Genomic DNA, 19,092 nt, shown 5'->3' on the forward strand with positions numbered 1-19,092 from the left:
TGGTGATGCTGGGAAAGGCATTAAAACAGGAAATTAGAGACCCAAGCAATAAAGGTATAGCTGTAATTGCAAGTGGCTTTAATCTATGAGTAAATAGGGTAAATCAAATCAGTAACAATAATGTAGAGGAGAATTTCTGGAATATGTACAAGATGATTTTCTGAATCAACAATGTTGTGGAACCAACATTAAAAAAAACAGGCCAGACAGCGTTGGCACTTTGTAACGAGTGAGAAAAATTCACAATCCAGCCATGCAAGGCCCCTTCAGGAAAGCAAACAGACAGTAACATTCTTTATGAAGATGGAGAGGCACATAGTGAATTCTAAGAACTAGGTTCCTGAATCTTAAAGAAAATTATGATGGTATAAGATGTGGCCTAAGATAAATTGGAGCACAACGCTGGATAGGCAACGGCAAACTTTTAAACAGCGTATGGATGAACTACAGTAATGATTCATTCCTGAGACAGCAGGAACTGCAAATGCTGGAGAATCTGAGATAACAAGGTGTAGAGCTGGACGAACACGACAAAACATTTTTCTGAAGGGTCTAGGCCCGTAACGTCAGCTAAACTGCTCCTCTGATGCTGCTTGGCCTGCCGTGTTCATCCAGCTCTACACCTTGTTATCAATGATTCATTCCTGCCTGGCACAACAACAAAATGGGGAAGGTTGCTGACTGGGGAAATTAGGGATACCATTACATCCAAGGAATGAAATTATAAATTGGTCAAAAGAAGCAGTACACCCAGTGACTGTAAGTATTTTAAACTTCAAAGAACAACAATGGAACTGATTAAGCCGTAGAAAATAGAGTAAGAGTAACACTTGCAGTGAACATACAAACTAACTGTTAAAGGTTATTTACATGCTCAAAAAGATTAACAAAAGTCAAGACAAATGTCAGTGCCTTCCATCAGAATCAGGGGAAATTATAAATGGAGGATAGAGATGGCACAGCAATTAATTAAATTGCTTGGTTCTCTCTAAACATGTCACAAAATTGCCAGCGAACACAGGGTCTCATGAGAGAAGGAATAACTGAAGGAAATCAGCAATTGGGAAATGTTTTATGAAAATTGATACAGTAAAGGCTGCCAAATCCTCAGGGCACAGTAATCTTCATCACTGAGTGCTGAGGAAGTAGCCCAAGAAATAGTGGACACATTAACAGTCATTTTTCAAGATTCGATAGATTCTCCAGCAGTTTCGATGGCTATCTTCCAATCCAATGTAACACCACTATTTCAGAGATATATAAAGGAAGCAGGAAATTATAGACCAGTTAGTCTGATATTGAAAGAGAAAAATCTTTCAGTTCATTACCAAGATTTAATAGCAGAGTACTTGGAAAAGAGTGACAAATTGGACAGAGTCAACACAGATTTACAAGAGAGAAATCACACTTGTCAAATCTACTGGAATCAAGAAGATGTAATTAGTAGAGTTGAAAAGGAGAGCCAGTGGATTGGTTTACTTGAACTTACAGAAGGCCTTCACTAAAATTAACATAAGTTATTAGCAAGCAAAACAAAAGCTCATGGGACCGGAGACTGCGTACTGACACGGTCAGACAACTGGTTGGCAGAGGGGCAACAGTAGGAAAACAGGTTGTTTCGAGAGGCAGAAACTGCTGGGAATTATTAATAGTTATTGATTAGTGGGGTACTGCAAGGGTCAACACTCGGATCCCAGATATGCACAATATACATGAAAGTTTTAGATAAAGAAACTAAATGTAGAACCTTGAAATTTGAGGAAAAGCAAAAAGAGTGATTGGGAGGGTGAACTGAGGAGGAAGTAGAGACGCTTGAGTTTGATTTTGAGAAGCTGAATGGGCAAATGCATGGCACGTGGACGTATAATGCCAATAAATGTGAGGCTATTCACTTTGGCAACGAAAGCAGGAAGGCAGATTAACCAAATGAAGACTGGGAATGGCGGAGAGGCAGTGAGGCCTGGATGCCCTGTTACACTAGTTGCTGAAATGAAGCAGGCAGGTGGTGAAAAAGGCAAATGCTATGTTGGCCTTCTTTCAGAAAGGATTAAATGACAGGAGTAGGAATGTTGGCTGCAACTATACAATGCCTTTATGAGACCACACCTGTAAATGCTGCGTGCAACTTCAGTCTGCTTATCTGAAGTGTGGCGTTTTAGCAATGCAGGAATGCAGACTGATTCATGAAATGGCAGGACTAACATATGAGGAAAAACAGGATCAATAAAGTCTATATTTGGTGCAGGTGATAAGAATGGAGGGGGATATCGTATAGAAATGAATAGAATTCAACCATGTGATAATGGGAACTGCAGATGCTGGAGAATCCATGATAAAGTGTGGAGCTGGATGAACACAGCAGGCCAAGCAGCATCTCAGGAGCACAAAAACTGATGTTTTGGGCCTAGACCCTTCATCAGAGATGGGGATGGGGAGAGGGAACTGGAATAAATAGGGAGAGGGGAGAGGCAGACCGAAGTTGGAGAGAAAAGAAGATAGGTAGAGAGGAGAGTATAAGTGAGGAGGTAGGGAGGGGATAGGTCAGTCCAGGGAAGACGGACAGGCCAAGGAGGCAGGATGAGGTGGTCGGTAGGAAATGGAGGTGCGGCTTGAGGTGGGAGGAAGGGATGGGTGAGAGGAAGAACAGGTTAGGGAAGCGGAGACAGGCTGGGCTGGTTTTGGGATGCAGTGGGGGAAGGGGACATTTTGAAGCTTGTGAAGTCCACATTGACGCCATTGGGCTGCAAGGTTCCCAAGCGGAATATGAGTTGCTGTTCTTGCAACCTTCGGGTGGCATCATTGTGACACTACAGGAGGCCCATGATGGACATGTCTTCCGAGGAATGGGAGGGGGAGTGGAAGTGGAAATGGTTCGCGACTGGGAGGTGCAGTTGTTTATTGCAAGCCGAGCGGAGGTGTTCTGCAAAGCAGTCCCCAAGCCTCCGCTTGGTTTCCCCAATGTAGAGAAAGCCACACCGGGTACAATATACCACAGTGGCAGATGTGCAGGTGAACATCTGCTTGATATGGAAGGTCATCTTGGGGCCTGGGATAGGGGTGAGGGAGGTGGTGTGGGGGCAGGTGTAGCACTTCCTGCAGTTGCAGGGGAAGGTGCCGGGTGTGGTGGGGTTGGAGGGGAGTGTGGAGCGGACAAGGGAGTCGCGGAGAGAGTGGTCTCTCCGGAAGGCAGACAAGGGTGGGGATGGAAAAATAGCTGGGGTGGTGGGGTTGGATTGTAGATGGCGGAAGTGTCGGAGGATGATGCATTGTATCCGGGAGGTTGGTGGGGTGGTATGTGAGAACGAGGGTGATCCTCTGGGGGGCGGGGTATGAGGGATGTGTTGCGCGAAACGCGGGAGACATGGTCAAGGGCGTTCTCAACCACTGCGGGGGGAAAGTTGCGGTCCCTGAAGAACGTGGACATCTGGGATGTGCGGGAGTGGAATGCCTCATCCTGGGAGCAGATGCGATGGAGGCGGAGGAATTGGGAAGAGGGGATGGAATTTTTGCAGGTGGTGAGTGGGAGGTGTATTCTTGGTAGCTGTGGGACTCAGTGGGCTTGAAACCGGCATCAGTTTCTAGCTGAGATAATGAAATGTGAGGCTGGATGAACACAGCAGGCCCAGCAGCATCTCAGGAACACAAAAGCTGACGTTTCGGACCTAGACCCTTCATCAGAGAGGGGGATGGGCTGAGGGTTCTGGAATAAATAGGGAGAGATGGAGAGAAAAGAAGATAGGTGGAGAGAAGAGTATAGGTGGCGAAATAGGGAGGGGATAGGTCAGTCCAGGGAAGACGGACAGGTCAAGGAGGTGGGATGAGGTTAGTAGGTAGGAGATGGAGGTGCAGCTTGGGGTGAGAGGAAGGGATGGGTGAGAGGAAGAACAGGTTAGGGAGGCAGAGACAGGTTGGACTGGTTTTGGGATGCAGTGGGTGGGGGGGGGAAGAGCTGGGCTGGTTGTGTGGTCCAGTGGGGGGAGGGGACGAACTGGGCTGGTTTTGGGATGCAGTGGGGGGAGGGGAGATTTTGAAGCTGGTGAAGTCCACATTGATACCATTGGGCTGCAGGGTTCCCAAGCGGAATATGAGTTTCTGTTCCTGCAACCTTCGGGTGGCATCATTGTGGCACTGCAGGAGGCCCATGATGGACATGTCTTCCGAGGAATGGGAGGGGGAGTGGAAGTGGAAATGGTTCGCGACTGGGAGGTGCAGTTGTTTATTGCGAACCGAGCGGAGGTGTTCTGCAAAGCGGTCCCCAAGCCTCCGCTTGGTTTCCCCAATGTAGAGGAAGCCACACTGGGTACAGTGAATGCAATATACCACATTGGCAGATGTGCAGGTGAACCTCTGCTTAATGTGGAAAGTCATCTTGTGGCCTGGGACAGGGGTGAGGGAGGAGGTGTGGGGGCAAGTGTAACATTTCCTGCGGTTGCAGGGGAAGGTGCCGGGTGTAGTGGGGTCGGAGGACAGTGTGGAGCGAACAAGGGAGTCACGGAGAGAGTGGTCTCTCCGGAAAGCAGACAGGGGTGGGGATGGAAAAATGTCTTGGGTGGTGGGGTCGGATTGTAGATGGCGGAAGTATCGGAGGATGATGCGTTGTATCCGGAGGTTGGTGGGGTGGGGTGTGAGAACGAGGAGGATCCTCTTTGGGCAGTTGTGGCGGGGGCAGGGTGTGAGGGATGTGTTGCGGGAAATGCGGGAGACGCGGTCAAGGGCGTTCTCGATCACGGTGGGGGGAAGGTTGCGGTCCTTGAAGAACTTGGGCATTGGGGATGTGCGGGAGTGGAATGCCTCATCGTGGGAGCAGATGCGGCAGAGGTGGAGGAATTGGGAATAGGGAATGGAATTTTTGCAGGCGGGTGGGTGGGAGGTGGTGTATTCCAGGTAGCTGTGGGAGTCGGTGGGCTTGAAATGGACATCAGTTACAAGCTGGTTGCCTGAGATGGAGACTGAGAGATCCAGGAAAGTGAGGGGTGTGCTGGAGATGGCCCAGGTGAACTGAAGGTTGGGGTGGAAGGTGTTGGTGAAGTGGATGAACTGTTTGAGCTCCTCTGGGGAGCAAGAGGCGGCACCGATACAGTCATCAATGTAACGGAGGAACAGGTGGGGTTTGGGGCCTGTGTAGGTGCGGAAGAGGGACTGTTCCACGTAACCTACAAAGAGGCAGGCATAGCTGGGGCCCATGCGGGTGCCCATGGCCATCCCCTTAGTCTGTAGGAAGTGGGAGGAGTCAAAAGAGAAGTTGTTGAGGGTGAGGACGAGTTCGGCTAGGCGGATGAGGGCGTCGGTGGAGGGGGAATTGGTCGGGCCTGTGGGACAGGAAGAAGCAGAGGGCCTTTTGGCCATCTCTATGAGGAATACAGGTGTATAGGGACTGGACGTCCATGGTGAAAATGAGGTGTTGGGGGCCAGAGAATTGGAAGTCCGGGAGGAGGTGGAGGGCGTGGGTAGTGTCACAGATGTAGGTAGGGAGTTCCTGGACCAAAGGGGAGAAAATGGAGTCCAGATAGGTGGAGATGAGTTCGGTGGGGCAGCAACAGGCTGAGACAATGAGTCGACCAGGGCAGGCAGGTTTGTGGATTTTGGGAAGGAGATAGAAACGGGCCGTGCGGGGTTGGGGAACAATGAGGTTGGAGGCTGTGGGTGGGAGGTCCCCTGAGGTGATGAGGTCATGGATGGTGTTGGAGATGATGGTTTGGTGCTCAGGGTGGGGTCATGATAAAGGGGGCGGTAAGAGGTGGTGTTGGAGAGTTGGCATTTGGCCTCGGCGATGTAGAGGTCAGTGCGCCATACTACCACTGCATCACAAAACCAGCCCAGCCTGTCTCCGCTTCCCTAACCTGTTCTTCCTCTCACTCATCCCTTCCTCCCACCTCAAGCCGCACCTCCATTTCCTACCTACCATCTCAGCCTGCCTCCTTGACCTGTCAGTCTTCCCTGGACTGACCTATCCCCTCCCTACCTCCTCACCTATACTCTCCTCTCTACCTATCTTCTTTTCTCTCCATCTTCGGTCCGCCTCCCCCTCTCTCCCTATTTATTCCAGTTCCCTCTCCCCATCCCCATCTCTGATGAAGGGTCTAGGCCCAAAACATCAGCTTTTGTGCTCCTGAGATGCTGCTTGACCAGAATTCAAACAAGACTAGTTGTGTTAAATGCGGGGAGGTTGTTCCTGATGTTAGGGGAGTTCAGAACCAGGATGCACAGTTTACAGATACAGAATCGGCCATTTAGGGCTGAGGATGAAGAAAAATTTCTTGACACAGAAGTTAGGAAGCCTGTGGAATTCTCTAATAGAAAGCAGTTTAGGTTAAGACATTGAATATTTTGTCAGAAAAGCTAGGTATAGCTCTTAGGAATCAAACAATATGGCAAGGTGACAGGAACAGGGTGCTGAGTTAGATGATCAACCATGACGTATTGAATAGTAGAGGAGACTCAAAGGACTGAATGGCCTAGTCCTACTCCTATTTTCTGTTTCTACATCCCAAAACCACCCTTGTTTGCAGAACTTTAAGTATGATGATCTCATCATCTCTAGCTATGCCAAGATTGAAACATACAGATGGACATTTTCATAGGAACTGCTCATGGATACAAGTGAATTTATTATATATGAATGCTTTTCCCCGCCTCTGGGCCAAATGGAAGAAGTGACTGATAGAGGCTGCAGTTTTAACTGTTCAAGATCACTTGCAATTTCTAAGCAGAAACAAGACAGCACAAATTAGCAAGGCCTGAGGAGGTAGACATCATATGCAGAAGAAAGTCAGGACTTGAATCTGAGCAGCATGGATCACTGAGATCATGTCTAGTTACCACCTTCAACCAGTTACTGCAGCATTTGGGCAAGGTAAAGAGGTGCAACATCACATGCAAGCAGGTAGGTGAGTAGTGCAGACTGAACACTGTGTCCCAACAAATGGCAAATTAAAAACATAAACAAAATCAGGTATTAAGAACCAATGCCTAGATGGTGAGTATCTCTTTTGAAATAAGGCTTGTTTCAACTAGCCAGTTAGACTGACTTTAGTATTCGTCAATCCTAGCAAAATTTTAGTCATAGTTTAAGGAGTTTCAGTCAGGGTACTGCTGCATTTTTACACAGTGACAAAGGGTCAACTAATTAAGAAAGCAACGGTAGGGTTGCTTCAGCATATCCTGTACCATAGCAGCTCCACCATGCTTCCATTATCCTAGGCAACCATGTGTACAGCAAGTGTCATCAGCTGCAGGAACATGAGCCCAAAGCTTCAGAGGTTGAACAGCAGATGGTATCATAGCATATTGATACATGTGGAATAATGGGAATGGTTCACCTGGGACATACAGCCAGGGCAAAGTCTGTAACAACAGGGGTGGCTCAGCTGCACAGGGAGGAATAAGACAGACTGGAACAGTCACAATGAAAGGTGATTTTTTTTAGCTGGCGGAGCTGATGGATATTTCTTCAATTGCAAAATGTTAAAGATAGTGCCTCCCTTTTGCCTGGGTGAAGAATGTCATTGAGTTGCTACAAAGGACCTGGAAGGGGAGGGGAGACCATACCTACAGGAGACATGAATAGTCACATGGTTTTCCAAGCTTGCTCCAGTTTATAAAATGATGACTGATCAGACTGCATCTTCAGTTCTATATTCCCACATTTTGCTGATAAATTCTTCAATAAGTAAAAGATTCAAAGATTATGTACCTTTGCCTTAAAAATGCCCAGACTGTGAAAGTGTGGTAGCAGCAGAGACTTGATCCTCAAAAAAAAATTTTGCTCCATGTGCTTTACATAGGTGAGTCCATTACTAAACTGGAATCTCGAGATCTGGATACTACCAGAAGAGAAACATACTTTCCACATCTGCCCTGTCAAAACCCATCCGGACCATGCAAGTTTCAATCAAGTCAATTCTTGTTCTTCTAAACTTTAGCAGATACAATCCTACCCTGATCTCACGAGACCACGCATCCACTGCAAATTTTAGTTTGTCAACCATTCCTGGACTGTTTGCTATGCATTTACATCATTAAGTAATATTATCAACACTGTGTACAGTATTGAGAGGTGGTATCATTAATGTCTTGCATAACCTTCCTAACTTTGTCACTTACTGCAAGGGAAATTAACTGCAAATGTGTATTAGCTTTCCCAAGTACTTCTTATACTTGCATAAAAATCTTTTAATTTCATGCTCTGGTATACCCAGATTCTTTGTGTCTCACTCTGGGCAATTTCTCACCATTTAGATTTTATTTATTCTTTCTGTCAAAATGGACAATTCCAAGCTGTACTTCTTGTTTTTCTGTCATTACCAAATTTGGCCAACATAACTTGGATCAGGAGGCAGATTAAGGTATTGGCTTAAACTGTGGGCTGTTGAGATCCCAGCATCTCTCATTGCATGAGGATCTGCAAAGATGCATTGATGCCAACTGTAATCTGCTTCCAGCAAGCCAGTCAAACTTTTATCCATGCCCACATGCCATCCTCTACATCATGACCTTCAATTTTCTACCGTAACCACTGATATAGTACTTCAAATGCCTCTGGAAATCAAAATACTAAACATCCACCTGCTCCCCTCATCTAAAGCACATTACTTTCACAAAGAACTTCAAATAGAGAACTCTTCAATTTTTCTTAAAGCCATGTGATTCTGCCACATTACTTGAATGTATCCAAGAGCCCTGACTTACCATTTATAATACCTCACATTAACCTGATGACAAGTTAAGCTGAACTCTAATGTCCTGCTTTCTAACTCTCCCCATTTCTTTTGAAGCAAAGGGAGTAAAATCTGCGAATTTCCAATCTCATGGGGCTGCCCTAAATCAAAGGAGTTTTGGAAAGATGAAAGCCAATGTGATAACTTTCTCATCTGCCACTTCTTTCAAAATTTGGATCTAGATACTTGTCAGCCCGAGTTTTAATAGTTTACTTCATATCATTTCTGGGTGATTGCCCTTCTCCCAAATTTTCCCTTTCACATCGTGATTTAGAGCAGCAGTCATCCACATTGCAACCAATACCAGAGTTACAAAAGGAGATGTCATTTTGCAGTCATTAGTTTGAAAGCTACATAGAAATTGGCAAAGACAACCTCAAAAGTATTCTTCAGATTGTTCAGTTGCATGTGGCACTGGATCACAAATTGGAAGACAAGCTAGATTAATGTGTGGCTAGAAGATTGGTGCAAGGAGGGCTTAAAAGATTCTTGAGACACTGGGACTGGTTCAGAGGAAAGATGGGACCTGAACACACAAAGGACTGATGTGGAAACTGAGAAAAATACCCAAGTGTACAAAATATTGAGAGACAGCACTATAATATAGGATAATTTGATTACTACAAAAGAATGGAGTTTGTGAAGAAAGACTGGGGAGTTGTAGGTGCAGATTATCTAGTGGAAGTACCAATCTGTAGTTATAGCAGAGCCCTTGCTTAAGGGAGGGTAGGACTGGGTGCTAAATACTGCTGGACACAAGCAATTCAGAGAAGTTAAGAAAGGACACAAAGGAGATGGATGGCAGCAAAGCTTAAGGAGACCACTGCAGTGCTGGAGAAAAAGGATGTCCCAGAGAAGTCATGGACAGAACTGATCTGGCTTGAGCTAAGAAACAAAAAAACGCAATTTCATTGCTAAGTGCATTCCAGAAGCGATCAACGAGAGGGAGATGCAGAGAAAATCCGCAAGGAAATTGCACAATACATAGAATAGCAAAAATAATGCAGTATTTAACCTGGGAGATCTGAAGTACCTGAATACAGATTAGGATTATGGTACTGTAAACAGTAAATGTTCCTACACTAAGTTTAGGAGAACTTTCTACAACAGTATGTTTTTAAAATCAACGATATAGGAAGCACTGGCTGGTTTTTGGGAATGAGGTGGACAGTTGGATAAAGGGTCAGTGGGAGAAATAAATGAGTAACAGTGATTACTATCGTAATATTTAAGAGTGACTGTGGAGGACAATGAACAATTCAGATTGAAAATCATAAACTGAATGAAAGTCAACTTCAGTGGGCTAAGAATGCATTTGGGTTGAATCAACTGGAATCAGGTGGGCAGAAAAATAGAAGCTGAACATCAGGCCACCAACAAAATGACAGTTTAGGCACACCAAGTTTATTCGCTTCAAAGGGCAAGGTGCAACTTAAATTCCGAACTCCCCTCTGTGCCAAAACAGATTATAAGCTATGAACAGATCTAATCAGGTTGGTGATGCGTTAGAGAACCAGGAAGAATATAGAAAATTACAGTGGCAGTGAAAAGCAAATATGAGAAAGAGGGAGAATGAAAAGAAATGGCAGCAAACTCAAGGGAGTTTTCAAGACATCTACAGATATTCACGCAGTAAAAAGAATGGTAAAAGGACGGTGGGCCTAAAAAAAGAGATTTACACATGGAGGCAAAAAGCATTGTCAATGCTACTGATGTGGTGTACATGGACTTTCAAAATGCAAGCGATATCATGCAGCAGAATGGACTTGTGAGCAAGCTTTGGTTCAGGACTAAAAGGGATATAAACAATATGGACTCAAAATTGGATGAGTGATAGGAAACACAAAGAAATGGTTAATCAATGTTGATTGAGCTAGAAAAATATATGGAATGTAGCAACCCAACTGTTAGTTCTGGGAACCTTGCTTTTGGTCGATAGCTGTTATTGATCTAGACCTTTACGCGCAGTGTTCAATTTCAAAACCTGTAAACAAAGCGGAACTTGGAAACACTAAACTGCAAGGAGCATAGTGTAGAACGTTAACATGTAGCCAAATTGGTTGAGTGGGCCGACAGGCGATAGATAGAAGTTCAATGCAGGGAAGTGGGTGATGATTCAGTTGGTTGGATGAACGTAGCAAAACAAGATAAAATCAAAGCTACAACTTTAAAAGGGCTACAAGATCAGAGGGACCTGGGTATACGTGTGCACAAGTTATTAACAGTTGTCCAACAGGTTGAAACAGCAGTTAATAACATACAATAATAAAGCCTGGGATAAGAGCAACGTCAATAGCACAAAAGCAAAGAGGGTGCATTGAATTTATACAAGTCACTAGTTCAGCCTTGGGTGGAATACTGCGCCAGTCTTGAATACCACATGTCAGGGCAGATGCGAAGGCACTGGAACAATGACAACAGGTTTATAAGTATGGTCCCAGGGATGAAGGACTTCATTTATTAAGACTGATCACAGAAACTGGTTTCAGCTTTGCTTGCAGAAGGCTCAGAAGAGATCTGAATCAAGTGTACAAGATCATGAATGGCCTGGACAAACAAAAAGGACTAAGTATTACCACTTCAAGTGTTTAAGAATAACAGGACCTAAATTTAAAGTAATCAGTAACAGAGCTAAAAAAAAAAAGAGATGGGAGGAAAGAAATCTTGGGAATTAGTAGTTAGGAATGCACTGCATCCCACCCAACAGTGTTGTAAAGCTAGGTTCAATCAAGATATTCAAAATAGAAGCAAACAGTAATGTGAACAACGTTGCAGGAAGAGGTCAGTACAGTAGAACAAGTTAATGTTCTTTTGGAGAAAAGTGATGTAGATATGTGAGGCATGATCTCCTACACACGAAGTAATGCTGAATACTGGTAATCAAACCCCGTCTTTCCAAATGCATGTATATCGTCTCCATCAATTTTCTTCAGGCTTAACATCTGAGGTAGTTAAGTTACTTGAAATGATTCTTAAGGATAAGATATGTGCGCATTTGGAAAGACAAGGTTTGATTAGGAGTAGTCAGCATTGCTTCATGCATGGGAGATCATGCCTCCAATTTGCTAGAGTTCTTTGAAGTGACCAGGAAGGTTAATGAGGGCAGGGCAGCTGATGTTGTTTATATGGGTTTCAGTAAGGCCTTTGATAAAGTTCCACATGGCAGGCTGCTCTAGAAGTGTCGATCGCCTGGAATCCAGGGAAAGCTGGCAAAATTGGATATACAATTGGCTTAATGGTAGGAAGCAGAGAGTAGTAGTGGAAGTAGGCTTGTTGGACTGGAGGCCCGCGACTAGTGGTGTGCCTCAGGGGTCGGTGCTGGGCCCACTGCTGTTTGTTATTTGTATCAATGATTTGGATGAGAACGTACAAGGCATGAATACTAAGTTAGCAGATGACACTAAAATAGACAATATTGTGGATGGTGAGGAAGGTTGTAGATTACTGGATGGGTTTGTCCCACTGAGGCAAGGAAGGGATGGTAAGGAGAAGGAACCTTGGATGACAAAACACGTGGAACATCTAGTCAAGAGGAAGAAGGAAGCAAGGATCAGACAGGGCTCTAGAGGGTTTCAAGGTAGCCAGGAAGGAACTGAAGAATGGACTTAGGAGAGCTAAAAGTGGGTATGAAAAAGCATTGGCGAGTAGGATCAAGGAAAACTGCAAGGCATTCTATACTTATGTGAGGAACAAGATGATGGCCAGTGAGGCTAGGGCTGATCAAGGATAGTGGAGGAAACTTGTGGAGATTGAGGAGATAGGGGAGGTCCTTAATGAATACTTTGCTTCAGTATTCACCAGTGAGAGGGACTCTGACATTTGTGAGGACAGCATTAAACGTGCTGATATGCTCGAGCATGTTGATGATAGGATGCAAGATGTGCCAGAAATTTTGAAAAACATGCAGATAGATAAGTCCCGGGGCCAGAAAGGGTGTACCCAAGATTACCAAGCTGTTGATGATGGATCTTTGCATCCTCACTGTCCCCTGTAGTACCAGACGAGCGGAGGGTGGCAAATGTTATCCCCTTGCTCAAGAAAGGGAATAAGAATAATCCTGGGAATTACAGGCCAGTCAGAGTTACTTCTGTGTTGGGCACATTGATGAAGGCCATACAGTGGATATGGATTTTAGCAAAGCATTTGATAAGGTTCCTCATGGTGGGTTCACTCCAAGTAAGGCGGCATGGGATTCCGGGAAATTTGGCTGTCCAAAAGACGACATAAGGTGGTAGTAGATGGAAAGTATTCAGTGTGGAGCTCAGGGAGATTTTGAAGCTGGTGAAGTTTGTTTGGGTTTATTGCTGAGGAATCGGCATGTGTTCATTGGATACCCATTCTTTTTGAATACGCTGTATAGGTGATTTTCTTCTGCTGTTCGTAGTTCCTCTGTGCTGCAGTGTGTGGTGTCTCGTTGGAATAATGTTCTAACGCAGCTTTGTTTGTGGGTGTTGGGATGGTTGCTCCTGTAGTTCTGTATTTGGTCCGTATGTGTTGTTTTCCTGTAGACGCTGGTTTGAAGTTCCCCATTGGCTGTTCGCTCTGCTGTGACATCTAGGAATGGCAGTTTGTTGTTGTTTTCCTCCTCTTTTGTGAATGTTATGCCAGTAAAGGGTATTATTGATGGTCTTGAAGGCTTCCTTTAATTTGTTTTGTTTAGTGATGACAAAGGTGTCATCCACATAGCGGACCCAAAGTTTGGATGATTGGCAGAGCTGTTTGCTTGAGTCTCTGCATTACTGCCTCTGCTAAGAACCCTGATATCGGAGATCCCATGGGTGTACTGTTGGTTTGTCTGTAGGTTTTGTTATTGAAAGTGAAGTGGGTGGTGAGGCATAGGTCCACTAGCTTGATGATGTTGTCCTTGCTGATGAGGTTGGTGGTGTCTGGTGTGTGTGACTTCGGTCCCTCTAATAGCGTAGTCAGTGTTTCTTTGGCCAGGTTGATGTTGATGGATGTGAACAGTGCTGTTATGTCAAAGGGGACCATTATTTCATCCTCTTCTATCTTGGTGTCTTTGATGGTGTTCAGGAAGTCTTGGGTGGAGCGAATGGAGTGGTGGGAGTCTTCTACTAGGTGTTTTAGTCTTTGGTGTAGTTGCTTGGCTAATCTGTAGGTTGGTGTTCCAGGTGGCGACACTATGGGTCTGAGGGGGGCTCCTGGTTTGAGAATTTTTGGTAGTCCATAGAAGCGTGGTGTGTTGGATCCATCTGGTTTCATTTTTTGGAAGTCTCTCTTGTTTAATTCTCCAGATTTTTGAACTTTTTTGAGTAAGGCTGTGATTCGGTTCTCTAATTGTGGGGTCAGGTCTATCGCCACCTGTTGGTAAGTGTCGATATCTGCAAGCAGTGCGTTCGCTTTCTCAATGTAGTCTGTTTGGTTTAAATTGACTTTCAAGCGTCCCTTGTCTGAAGGTAGGATAACGATGTTTTTATCTTTGAGTCCTTTTAGGGCTTTCGTTTCTTGTGTATTGAGTGTGTTTTCTTCCTTTTTCCTTCTTAACGTTGGTGCGACTGTCTGATGGTTTGCTGGGTTTCTTCTGTGAGTTTGTCGTCTTTCAGTGTTGTTTCTAACGCTAAGAAATCTTTCTTGTCCGCATCCCTGAAGTTGTAACTTAATCCTGTTACTGAGACGGCTGTTTCAGTGTCTGTTAATGGTCGGTCAGATAAGTTTTTTATCCATGCTTCTGTGTTGTCTGTGTTGTTATTTTGAGAGAGTTTATACAGGAAAACAACACATACGGACCAAATACTGAACTACAGGAGCAACCATCCCAACACCCACAAACAAAGCTGCATTAGAACATTATTCCAACGAGCCACCACACACTGCAGCACAGAGGAACTACGAACAGAAGAAAATCACCTATACAGCGTATTCAAAAAGAACGGGTACCCCCAGTGAACACAGTCTGCCGATTTCTCAGCAACAAATCCATTCACATAAAACGGGCCCAGAAACCATAACCACTCTCCCCTACATCAAAGACATTTCCAAAATGACTGCCAGACTACTCGGACCTCTTGGCATCAGGGTAGCCCACAAACCCACCAACACACTAAAACAGCAGCTAATGAACTTAAATGACCCTGTACAGACAACAAGCAAAACAAACATCATCTACAAAATACCTTGCAAGAACTGTGACAAACACTACATTGGACAAACAGGCAGAAAGCTAGCCACCAGGATACATGAACATCAACTAGCCACAAAACGACATGACCCACTATCACTCGTATCCTTACATACAGATGAGGAAGGACATCACTTTGATTGGGACAACACATCCATCCGAGGACAAGCCAAACAGGGACACTCATGAGAATTCCTAGAAGCATGGCATTCCAACCGGAACTCCATCAACAAGCACATTGGCTCCAAATCAATCTACCATCCTCTGAGAAAAACAACAGGAAATGGCATCACCAATACAGGAAATGACATCACAACCCAAGGAAACCTAAACAGATAAATAGAAAGCGGGACATAACACCAGCACTTCATCGGAGGCTCACTGATGTTACCTAGAATGGTGACAAAATGTCTGAAAACTAACCTTCCAGCTCAGCAAGCAAACTAACATCTAGAACCTCAACGTGAGCTAAAAATCTTCTCAAAACTCGCTAATACTGTGTTCAGTTCTGGTCAGCTCGTTATACGAGAGATGTGGAAGCTTTAGAGAGGGTGCAGAGGAGGTTTATCAGGATGCTGCCTGGGCTGGAGGGCAGGTCTTATAAGGAAAGGTTAAGGGAGCTAGGGCTCTTTTCAGTGGAGTGAAGAAAGATGAGAGGTGACTTGATAGAGGTGCACAAAATGATGAGAGGCATAGATACAGTGGATAGTCAGACTTTTTCCCAGGGCAGAAATCACGAGGCGCCATAATTTTAAGGTGATTGGAGGAGGGTATAGGGGAGATGTCAGAGGTAGACTCTTTAAACAATGTGAGATGGGTGCGTGGAATGCACTGTGGCAGTGGAGTCAGATACATTACAGACATTTAAGCGACTCTTGGGAGAGGCACATGGATGGTTGTATAGTGTAGGGCACGCAGGGCCGTTTGATCTTAGTAGGATAATAGGTCAGCACATGATTGTGGGCCGAAGATCTGTGCTGTCCTCTGTTCTACGTTATCAGAAATTGCAGCAGGATCTTGATCAGCTGAGGCAGTGGGCTGAGAAATGTCAAATGGAGTTCAATATAGATAACTGTCAGGTGTCGCACTTTGGCAAGTCAAATCAAGGTAGGAGTTTCATGGTGAATGGCAGGGCCCTAAGGACTGCAGTGGAAGATAGGGACCTGAGTGTTCGGGTGCATAGTTCTCTGAAAGTGGAGTCACAGGTAGACAGGCCACTGAAAGTGGCTTTTGACACACTGGCCTTCATCAGTCAGGACACTGAGTACAGAAGTTGGGGAGTTATGTTGCAATTGTACAGGACATTGGTGAGGCCGCACTTGGGGAGTATTGTGTTCAGTTTGGGTTGCCTTGTTATAGGAAGGGCATTATTAAACTGGAAAGAGTGCACATGAAATTTACAAGGATGTTGCCAGGGCTCAAGGGACTGAGATACAGGGAGAGGTTGGACAAGCTGGGACCACGAATCCAGTGAACGCAGTCTTTTTTCCAGGGTTGGGGCATCAAGGACTAGAGGCCATCAGTTTAGGGTAAGAGGGAAAAGAATAAATGGGAACCCGCTGGGCAATTTTCTTTTAAACACAGAGGGTGGTATGCATATGGAATAAGCTGCCAGCAGAAGTGGTTGAGGCGGGTACATTTAACAACATTTAAAAGCATTTGGACAAATACATTGGTAGCAAATGTTTAGAAGGATATAGGCCAAATGGAGGGAGGTGGTGCTTACACGGGCCAATGCTTTGGTCGGCATGGACCAATATGGGCTGAAGGGCCTGTCTCAGTGCTTTAGGGCTCTGACTCTCTATGATGGACCAATGGTCGTCTTCTGCACCGTAACAATTCTGCAGTTCTGTGACAATTAGGTAACGGGCTTAATATCCATGACCTTTAGAGCACCGGATCAAAACAAAAAGAAAGATGACTGAAAGGTAGCTTTTTTTTTTAAAAAAACAAGCATAGTTTACAGGGGTGGAGGGAAGGTATGCATCAAGTTACCTAAAATAGAGGAACAGAATCAATTCACACATGCGATGTAAATTATTTCAAGCTTTCAGCAACAAAAGGACAATAAAAGGCTGAAATATGCATCTGAGGTTGAAAAAGGGCAGAGAAAATATACAACTGGAGTTACGCAAAAGAATACATCTTCCCAATAATTATATGGAGCAAATTAGAAGTTGTAGATTAATAGAAATGATAGGAAAACATTACTTCAATTGTTTTAAGTCTTAAGGGAGGAGATTAGAAACTGGCTCATCAAGTACAGCAAACAATTCAAGAGCCTTAAAGATCAATGTGGAAGTACTGACTGGGATCAGATGCTGTTTGAAGATTAACGATCAAGGGGCAAAGGGCATATTATCTTTATGTACATACAGCAATTGCACAACGTTAAAACTTATCATAGTTAAATAACATGGTTCACACTTCAGCGTTTGGAAAGAGGAGATCCAAAGCCATTTGATTAAAGCAATGGAAATGTCTTCTTTCCATTCAGGTTAGCTTTGGAATGATTTTCCAGTTTCAGTGCAAGAGTCTACCGATTTGACATTGATGACCTTTTTAAAAAAATCAAGACGAGGCAACACCAAATTGAACGAAGTAGCGTTTTTGACAATATTTTCTCACTATTTGGTAGAATATAGGAATAATACACAAAGATTCCTGCTCACTCAGTTGATAAACCAATGGAGAATATGCAGGTGTCCTCAATTACACAGGAAGGTGCTAAATGAATGATGGAGCAACAAGCTTAAAGTCACATGACAATATTCCAAAAGCGGTAATTCAATGTTAAGGTCTGATGCAGGCACACTGCAGTAGTTTTGTACTAGGCTAAGTCTGCCTAAATTATCTCCTATCCCTCCCCTCTCCGAAGCAATCCTACTTTCTTGTATCCTACAGAAATAAAAGCATTAAACACATAGTATATTTACAGCTTGCCTTGGATGACAAAATCACAGAACCAATTATATTGCTGTACTTACGCTCCAAGTCATGAAATTAGAGAAACCCCAGTCATTCTCCTTGTGAAAGAAAAGATGACTGATTCTTCTACTAAATGATTTTTCTTCATCTTTGTAGTTGATTATCTTCAAAACTGCTTGGGCATGACAGGACCATGACCTATAAAAAGCAAAAAGAAGAATTTTTGTAATTGGAAGATCCATATTCAAGCCAGGAGTAAATTCATAAATAAAAAATAAACGCATGATTCACAGACAAACTATAAATTGCAGGTGCTACATTATTCAACAGAAGCACAAAAGGTCAATCAAGATTTTGCACTCTGACTACAGTTTATTTCATTATGGCATAAAATCACCAGTCCAGATGCCCAGTTCAAAATCATACTACTTTCACAAACTGAACTCAACCCAATTGATACTTTGGGGCTAAGATAATAAAATGTGAGGCTGGATGAACACAGCAGGCCAAGCAGCATCTCAGGAGCACAAAAGCTGACGTTTCGGGCCTAGACCCTTCATCAGAGAGGGGGATGGGGAGAGGGAACTGGAATAAATAGGGAGAGAGGGGGAGGCGGACCGAAGATGGAGAGTAAAGAAGATAGGTGGAGAGAGTGTAGGTGGGGAGGTAGGGAGAGGATAGGTCAGTCCAGGGAAGACGGACAGGTCAAGGAGGTGGGATGAGGTTAGTAGGTAGCTGGGGGTGCGGCTTGGGGTGGGAGGAAGGGATGGGTGAGAGGAAGAACCGGTTAGGGAGGCAGAGACAGGTTGGACTGGTTTTGGGATGCAGTGGGTGGGTGGGGGGGGGGGGGGGGGGGAAGAGCTGGGCTGGTTGTGTGGTGCAGTGGGGGGAGGGGACGAACTGGGCTGGTTTAGGGATGCAGTAGGGGAAGGGGAGATTTTGAAGCTGGTGAAGTCCACATTGATACCATATGGCTGCAGGGTTCCCAGGCGGAATATGAGTTGCTGTTCCTGCAACCTTCGGGTGGCATCATTGTGGCAGTGCAGGAGGTCCATGATGGACATGTCATCTAGAGAATGGGAGGGGGAGTGGAAATGGTTTGCGACTGGGAGGTGCAGTTGTTTGTTGCGAACTGAGCGGAGGTGTTCTGCAAAGCGGTCCCCAAGCCTCCGCTTGGTTTCCCCAATGTAGAGGCGGCCGCACCGGGTACAGTGGATGCAGTATACCACATTGGCAGATGTGCAGGTGAACCTCTGCTTAATGTGGAATGTCATCTTGGGGCCTGGGATGCGGGTGAGGGAGGAGGTGTGG

General features: G+C 44.8%; 1 protein-coding gene across 4 annotated transcripts in view; it reads right to left on the reverse strand.

The window, feature by feature from the left end:
• Window positions 1-19,092, reverse strand: part of usp7 (ubiquitin specific peptidase 7 (herpes virus-associated)) — a 105,213-nt gene that overhangs the window by 50,155 nt on the left and 35,966 nt on the right. For all 4 annotated transcript variants that reach the window (XM_059654126.1, XM_059654125.1, XM_059654128.1 and 1 more), the window contains exon 4: window positions 17,841-17,979. In XM_059654126.1, the coding sequence (XP_059510109.1) occupies window positions 17,841-17,979 (139 nt within the window). The remainder of the gene's footprint in view (window positions 1-17,840; window positions 17,980-19,092) is intronic.

This window comes from Stegostoma tigrinum, chromosome 23 (genome assembly GCF_030684315.1).
Source record: "Stegostoma tigrinum isolate sSteTig4 chromosome 23, sSteTig4.hap1, whole genome shotgun sequence".
Lineage (NCBI taxonomy): Eukaryota > Metazoa > Chordata > Chondrichthyes > Orectolobiformes > Stegostomatidae > Stegostoma > Stegostoma tigrinum.